At 44.9% G+C, this 8,965-nt stretch overlaps 1 protein-coding gene across 1 annotated transcript; it reads right to left on the bottom strand.

Moving 5' to 3' along the window:
* Window positions 1-6,043: 6,043 nt before the first annotated feature.
* LOC119350244 (putative F-box/FBD/LRR-repeat protein At1g78760) lies at window positions 6,044-7,995 on the bottom strand. The gene is made up of 3 exons (XM_037618172.1): window positions 7,003-7,995; window positions 6,786-6,920; window positions 6,044-6,675 (listed from the first exon to the last, which is right to left on the bottom strand). The coding sequence occupies exon 1, from the start codon at window positions 7,993-7,995 to the stop codon at window positions 7,114-7,116; it is 882 nt and encodes a 293-aa protein (XP_037474069.1). The 3' UTR covers window positions 6,044-6,675; window positions 6,786-6,920; window positions 7,003-7,113.
* Window positions 7,996-8,965: the final 970 nt, after the last annotated feature.

The following is an 8,965-nucleotide window of genomic DNA, read 5'->3' on the forward strand; positions in this document are numbered from 1 at the left end:
CATGCAAGTCGTGAATCCTATTACAAGAACACGATCAATCTCATACATCACATATCATTCATCACATTCTTCTTGGCCATATCACATCACATAGCATACCCTGCAAAAACAAGTTAGACGTCCTCTAATTGTTGTTGCATGTTTTACGTGGCTGCTATGGGTTTCTAGCAAGAACGTTTCTTACCTACGCAAGACCACAACGTGATATGCCAATTGCTATTTACCCTTCATAAGGACCCTTTTCATCGAATCCGTTCCGACTAAAGTGGGAGAGACTGGCACCCGCTAGCCACCTTATGCACCAAGTGCATGTCAATCGGTGGAACCTGTCTCACGTAAGAGTACGTGTAAGGTCGGTCCGGGCCGCTTCATCCCACAATACCGTCGAAAGAAGATTGGACTAGTAACGGTAAGCATATTGAACAACATCAACGCCCACAACTACTTTGTGTTCTACTCGTGCAAAGAATCTACGCAATAGACCTAGCTCTTATACCACTGTAGGGGAACGTAGCAGAAATTCAAAATTTTCCTACGTGTCACCAAGATCTATCTATGGAGAGACCAGCAACGAGTAGAAAGAGAGTGCATCTACATACCCTTGTAAATTGCTAAGCGGAAGCGTTCAAGTGAACGGGGTTGATGGAGTCGTACTCGTCGTGATTCAAATCACCGATGATCCTAGTGCCGAACGGACGGCACCTCCGCGTTCAACACACGTACAGCCCGGTGACGTCTCCCACGCCTTGATCCAGCAAGGAGAGAGGGAGAGGTTGAGGAAGACTCCATCCAACAGCAGCACAACGGCGTGGTGGTGGTGGAGGAGCGTGGCAATCCAGCAGGGCTTCGCCAAGCACCATGGGAGAGGAGGAGTAGGGAGAGAGGTAGGGCTGTGCCAGAACTTCGTGTATAGCTCCCATGCGCCTCCCCACTATATATAGGGGTGGAGGGGCTGGTTTCTTGCCCTCCAAGTCCATTGGGGCGTTGGCCAAGGTGGGAGGAAAGAAATCTCATTATTTCCTTCCCCACCGATTGTTATCCCCCCTTTTTAGGGATCTTGATCTTATCCCTTCGGGATATGATCTTATTCCTTCTAAGGGGGGATCTTGGTGCGCCTTGACCAGGGGTGTGGGGCCTTGCCCCCACTACCCACGTCCATGTGGGTCCCCCCATGCAGGTGGGCCCCACTCCGGAACCTTCTAGAACCTTCCCGGTACAATACCGAAAAATCCCGAACATTTTCCGGTGGCCAAAATAGGACTTCCCATATATAAATCTTTACCTCCGGACCATTCCGGGACTCCTCGTGACGTCCGGGATCTCATCCGGGACTCCGAACAACATTTGGTAACCACATACAAACTTCCTTTATAACCCTAGCGTCATCGAACCTTAAGTGTGTAGACCCTACGGGTTCGGGAGACATGTAGACATGACCGAGATGTTCTCCGGTCAATAACCAACAGCGGGATCTGGATACCCATGATGGCTCCCACATGTTCCATGATGATCTCATCGGATGAACCACAATGTCAAGGACTTAATCAATCCCGTATTCAATTCCCTTTGTCTATCGGTATGTTACTTGCCCGAGATTCGATCGTCGGTATCCAATACCTTGTTCAATCTCGTTACCGGCAAGTCACTTTACTCGTTCCGTAACACATCATCCCGTGATCAACTCCTTGGTCACATTGCGCATATGATGATGTCCTACCGAGTGGGCCCAGAGATACCTCTCCGTTTACACGGAGTGACAAATCCCAGTCTCGATCCGCATAAAACAATAGATACTTTCGGAGATACCTGTAGTGCACCTTTATAGTCACCCAGTTACGTTGTGACGTTTGATACACCCAAAGCACTCCTACGGTATCCAGGAGTTACACGCTCTCATGGTCGAAGGAAGAGATACTTGACATTGGCAAATCTCTAGCAAATGAACTACACGATCTTTTGTGCTAGTCTTAGGATTGGGTCTTGTCCATCACATCATTCTCCTAATGATGTGATCCCGTTATCAACGACATCCAATGTCCATAGCCAGGAAACCATGACTATCTGTTGATCACAACGAGCTAGTCAACTAGAGGCTCACTAGGGACATATTGTGGTCTATGTATTCACACGTGTATTACGATTTCCGGATAATACAGTTATAGCATGAATAAAAGACAATTATCATGAACAAGGAAATATAATAATAATACTTTTATTATTGCCTCTAGGGCATATTTCCAACAGCCTAGCCACTGGAAGATCCTCAAGGGGCCCTTCTTCCTCCACTCCGGCCACCTCCGTCCGCCTCGAGCTCCGGCAGCGTTCTCTCCGGTGAGAACTCCTCCACCGCCCTAAAGTTGCCCGTAGCCTCATGACACTTCTAGGAGACTAACCCCCACTCCAATTTGACCCCAGCAGCTCTCTCCGGCGAGGTCCACGACTACCCGAACCACCATCCACCGGAGCAAGGGCCGCCGTCGACACAGTGCTCGCCGGCGACCACCACCACCACCCACCGACGCGGAAGGACGTACTGAACACGGAGGTACCACCCGATCCCCCTGCCTCGCCGTGGATCACCGTCGGCGACCACCGCAGCTCCCGGGCACCGTCGAGCCCCGTCTCCCTCATTTGAATATTCAAACCTGACAGGTGGGACCCGCCTGTCAGTCTCTCATTCTTTTCTTTTAAACGAATCGTTTTCTGGACTTTTCTGCAGAACCCCCTGAGAGTTTTCTGTTTCATTACAGAAAGGTCCCTGAATCAAAACCCTTATAACTTTTAAACAGAAAAGGATTTTTGTTTGATTCTTTTTCTGTTCTCTTTAAAATTTTGTCTAGTTTTTTACCAGATTTATTTGAAAATTATTTGGATTACTTTTTGTGCACCTCGCGGTATTTACGTTACGTGCGTATTTTCTTATATCGTAGATACCGGAGGAGGTGACGGAGCCGCAAACTTCACTCAGTTAGACTCCGACTACTCCGAACCAGGCAAGCATGTTTGAACTCTTGATATGATGAGTGTTTGTTGCATGTTTGCATTTAGGAGTTTCATGGCATGTTTATGAACATTTCCTTGAATGTTATATTTCATGCACAGAAGTGGAAAGTAAGTTTTGGAAAGCTATATGTTGTTGGATACATATTTGCATGGCCATGTGATGGCATGAGGATGGATAAGATGGCAGTGTTGTGGCATGCCAGTCTTACGCCAGTCTATTTGACTTAAGTGTTATCGTGAATCAAATCACATTCCCATTCATTTCCATTCCTGTACTGCCACATGTTTTCCGCAAGGAATATGGCTTAGTAAGCTCTTTTTGCGGTGTCTTTGTCAAGATCCGATGAATTGTGGGTTTATGATCAAGTTTATCGATGAATAATATTTGAATCTTCTCTGAATTCTTTTATGTATGATTGCGTTATCTTTGCAAGTCTCTTCGAATTATCAGTTTGGTTTGGCTTACTAGATTGATCTTTCTTGCCATGGGAGAAGTGCTTAACTTTGGGTTCAATCTTGCGGTGTTCTTACCCAGTGACAGAAAGGGTTGTAAGACACGTATTGTATTGTTGCCATCGAGGATAACAAGATGGGGTTTATATCATATTACATGAGTTTATCCCTCTACATCATGTCATCTTGCTTAATGTGTTACTCTGTTCTTATGAACTTAATACTCTAGATGCAGGCAGGAGTCGGTCGATGTGTGGAGTAATAGTAGTAGTTGCGGGCAGGAGTCGGTCTACTTGTTATGGACGTGATGCCTATATACATGATCATGCCTAGATAATCTCATTACTATGCGCTTTTCTATCAATTGCTCGACAGTAATTTGTTCACCCAACGTAACACTTATGCTATCTTAAGAGAAGCCACTAGTGAAACCTATGGCCTCCGGGTCTATCTCTTATCATATTTGCTTTCAATCTACTTTTATTTGCATCTTTACTTTTTGCATCTATATTATAAAATACCAAAAATATATTTATCTTATCATACTATCTCTATTAGATCTCACTTTCGCAAGTGGCCGTGAAGAGATTGACAACCCCTTTATTGCATTGGTTGGGAGTTCTCAGTTTGTTTGTGTAGGTGCGTGTAACTTTTGAGGAGCCTCCTACTGGATTGATACCTTGGTTCTCAAAACCGAGGGAAATACTTATGCTACACTTGCTGCATCACCCTCTCTTCTTCGGAGAGAACCAACGCTAGCTCAAGACGTAGCAAGAAGGATTTCTGGCGCCGTTGCCGGGGAGGTCTTCGCTCAAGTCAAGACATACCAAGTACCCATCACAAACCCATCTCCCTCGCATTTACATTATTTGTCAATTGCCTCTCGTTTTCCTCTCCCCCACTGTACCCTTGTCGTTTTATTCGCCCTCTCTTTCTCAATCTCCTTCTCTCTTTTTCGCTTGCCGTTTTTCTGCTTGCTTGTGTGCATGTTTGTCCTTATGGCTTTGCCTAAAGGTCCTGACCACCTTCTCAGAAGGATGGATGAGATTGAATCGAATATTAGAAGCTTTATGAATTTGCAATTTGAGCATAATAATTTCTATAGAAAAGAGCTTAAGAAACAAAAAAGTTTTTTGGCGTTTATGAACAAAGAGCTTGATGATATGAATAAAGAATTCTATGGTGTTAACGCTCAAATTACCCGGCTTAAAAATGCTATAGCCAAAATTTCTAACAAGCAAGCCACCTTAGTCAATAAGATGGCCGCTAAACCAGAAAAATTATGTGAAAATAATGATGAGGATCTTAAAGTTATTGATGCGTCTCCTATTAGATCTATGTTTTGCAATATGAATTTTGATGATTTTGGGACTGATGATGAATCAACTTTGCCTAGAAAGCGTCCCAAGAATTCAGAGTCTTTAGATCTTGATGCTAAATTTGGTAAAAGTGAGATTGGAGAATCCTCAACTTCTAATAATGTTGAACACACTATCTCGGATTTCAAGGAATTTGACTATGATAATTGCTCTTTAAAAGGTTGTATTTCCTTGTTGCAATCCGTTGTTAATTCTCCTCATGCTTATAGTCAAAACAAAGCTTTTACCAAACATATTGTTGATGCCTTGATGCAATCTTATGATGAAAAACTTAATTTGGAAGTTTCTATACCTAAAACGCGGGATGAAAAACATATTGTCAATGCTGAGCCCAACAAGCTGAGCAGGAATGTGATGGCGCTTGTGCCGCAGACGCCGCGTTTTGTTTCCGATCCCAGCCGCCGCAGCACATGTGCCATCGTGAAACCAAAACCCCACCCAAATTCCCCGCTCCTGCCTCAAATCTCCGTCTCTCTGCGTGGCTCCCCCGCTACCGCCTCCCCCACCTGAGCCTGACTAGAACTCCTGGCGGCTCTGTGGCGTGTGTGTTTTGGGTTTAGGGCTTGTTGTGTTGTGCCCTCAGCATTGACCCTTTCATGTACTATTTGTTCCTGTGGACTTCCGTGTGTGTGTGCGTGGCTTTGTGTTGGACCTTGTTGGATGCTTGTTGTGCGGTTGGCTTTATAATATAAAGCGGGGTGAAAGCTTTTTTCGACAAAGAGAAGTACAAAGGCAATAAATTCTACTGACTTTCTATGAAACTGGGATATATACACTTACCAGTAGAGACAACTAATAATTATTTTGCAACTCATTATATGCAAACAATGCCACGAAAGGAAAACCGGACCAAGCAGAAATACCATGAAAATTATCTCCCTGATTTATGGTTTTGGTAGGCATCACCATCCCTTGGGTAGGAAAACACTGGGATTTTTCCAACTTCAAATGTAAAGACAACTTCTGGAATTTTAAGAGAAATGTGATTTATTCTACACATGCAAGAAGTTGCACACTGTCATTACAGTGTCCAGAAATATAACATTCATGCGTGAGATCAAACAAGGAAATAAGAATATATGATTGTCAGTGAATGCACATACTGTAAACACTAGATGAATTGTATCAACGGGGACCAAGGTTGCAATGGCAATATAAAGTAACATAGTAATAGTACTAGGTTTACTTTGCACAGTCATTAACTCGCAGTAAAAATAAATCACATACATTCTGGTAAAAAAGAAAGGATAGTTCAGTTTTCAAAACAAGCATGAAGCGTCGATTGGAACTAGCAAATTCAAACATAATCATGCCCTGTTGACTGATACTTAGAATTAACTAGGCTGCATCCACGATCTTCCCTTCCAGACGGAAGACAGCACAACCATCAGGTACATAATTTGCGAACGAAGCAACCAAGGAGATACGCCATTGACAGATCACAGATATGCTTCTGAAAGAGTATCTACCCGTCTAAAAAACAACAGCTGAAAGGGTCGGCAACGGATAAGTCCTCGGTATCCAAATAAGTGTCCCAACAAGAAGAACCACTTCTATATTTGAATACAGTGTCAGGTGAAGGTCTTGTTTCCACTTCTAGCAGCATGAGTTGATCAGTCATCCATTTCTTGTCGATGTCAATTTTCTTACAAACTCCAAATTTGATTTCCTTTAGCACTTTTGCATTCAAAACAAAGAACTTGGCAAAGCCAACATCTTCCTCACCACCTTTGTAATTCTTCAATACCAATACTTTGAGATGGTTCTCAAGGCATTTGATTGGATCTAGTGGGTCATACTCACGCACATTTTTTATCTCTGCCTTTACATATTCATCCCACTGGGAAAGAACATAACAAACATATGTTAAAGTAATTACAAACTAGAGTTTATTAGATGAGAATCAAATACTCATTATGAGATTTATAACAAAGAAAGATGAATACTTACAATGACATACAGCTTTTCCAAGCAGGGAAAGCATCTAAGGATGTTGAGAACTGCACCCAAAGCAGGGCCAGAAAACTTGAGAGCCAAAACCTTTACGGTGCTTATTGAGTTCTCCGAGATGGATGGGATCAATCCCTGAAGAAAACAACGGGGTTTTGAAAAAGCTTCTCAAAGTGAGAATTTCATGTAAAATCCTAGAGACTGATGCAGCTATTACCTGGAAGACTATATTAGCAATTTCAATTTCTGAGATGCAGGGAGACAAAAGGCCCAACATCTGCAGTTTAGGTGCGCTAACAACCCGGATAATCTCACTACCTGAGCCTGGCTAATGTAACAGCAATCTTTCAAGGCGAGGGGCCTCCATAATGACCAATTCTCCGTTGTCTTCAAACAAACAAGAGATGACGATGATCCTGAGAGTTGGCGAGCATATGCGGAGGCAACCTACATCACGAATCTCCGACAAGTATAAGTTCTCCAAGACATGGCAGCCAGAGAGCACCCCGGAGAAGACATCCTCGGAGATGGAAACGCGCCGTAGGTCGAGCTGCCTGAGGAGGGGGAAATTCAGCGCTGGTGAAATCTCCGTTGGAAAATCACAGGAGCCAATCCTGGCCAATTGGAGGGTTGGTGCTAAGCGCAACACCGACGGTGGCAGCGGATAGCGCTTCTCCTTCTCAGACTGCCCACACGAATATTCCAAGAGCGAGAAGACGATATCGAGTTCCTGGAGGTTGTCCAGGAGCGGGGAGTTGAACCAGCTCTCGAGCTGAGCGGCTTCCTCGGCGTACCTTTTTTCCTCTCTGTGGAGGTGGATGCGGTCGAACGCGAAGCGGCGGGCCGGGCCAGGGTGATCGCAGAGGATCCTGGAGACGAGGGAGAAGCGCCCGAAGTCGTTGGAGCAAAGGACGTAGGAGGCGTCGAGGTTGAGAGGCGCTGAGCGCCAGAGAGGACGCCATCTACGGGCGACGGCCTGCGAGCGGACGCCGTACTTGGTGGGGAGGAGGGAGACGATGGTGGCGAGGATAACATCCGGAAGATTGTTGATGAGATCGCCGTCGCAGCCGCAATCACGTGCCAGTTTGTGTGACCTGGACCTGGACCTGGACCCAGACGCTTCGTCGGATGCGCGCCTCTTGCGTGCGGGCGTCGCCGCAACCGCCTCATTCTTCTCGACGGCAGGTCGCGCCGCCGCTGTCTCCTTCATGTCCGGCGAGTAGAGAGACGGAGATTTGAGGCAGGAGCGGGGAATTTGGGTGGGGTTTTGGTTTCACGATGGCACATGTGGTGCAGCGGCTGGGATCGGAAACGAAACGCGGCGTCTGCGGCACAAGCGCCATCACATTCCTGCTCAGCTTGTTGGGCTGGACTGGGCCTGGGTGTTTTTTTTCTTTATGCAAACAAAATTGCCATCTTGCGGGTCACATTTAAAAAAAAGTGCCGGGGGCGGGGACTGCAACAGTTTAACCAATCAGTTCTGACTTCAAATTTTCAAATCTGCTCAAATTATGCTCGAGTTTAGATATACAGAACTGATAATGAAAATATATATTTTGGACTTTGGTACGAACCAGGATTACGAAAATCCTTGAAATTTCAGTAAAAATGTCAGCAGAATTGCTTATCTGTATTCCCGAAAGAAAGGTGCACCTCCAATCCATATAATGCATGTCTACGGCTGTAACATATGCTCACAAGGTCTTAGTTTTCTTTTCTTTTTTAATTTGAATAGTACTTTTTTATTTAGATTAAGATGCAAGATGCGTTCGGTTTTAAATTAATAAAGCCAACCAAGGCAGCATCCAACAAAATTAAACCATAACATCATACAAAGGTACTGAATATAGAGCAATACAAGTCCACGGGAACTGAACCAAACAAAGATACAACTATGACAACCCAAAGGTCCAGGCCACCAAATCTAGCTCCAAGTCCCACAAAATAGGCTCAGGTGTGCGAAGAGTCTTGCCGTGAAGAAATCCGAATGCACCTGATCCGCTCCATGACCTCCTGCATGAGCTTAGAGTCTCGTTGTTTCCCTAATGATGTCCAAATCGGTAAGAAGAGGTGACATTTAAAAATGACGTCAACTGGGTGAGAAGGGAATTTCTTCTTGGACAGTCCATAATGACCATAGCAACGCCCAAACGCTACGCCACACGATCCTAGCAAATGTG

Source organism: Triticum dicoccoides, chromosome 1B, assembly GCF_002162155.2.
Source record: "Triticum dicoccoides isolate Atlit2015 ecotype Zavitan chromosome 1B, WEW_v2.0, whole genome shotgun sequence".
NCBI lineage: Eukaryota > Viridiplantae > Streptophyta > Magnoliopsida > Poales > Poaceae > Triticum > Triticum dicoccoides.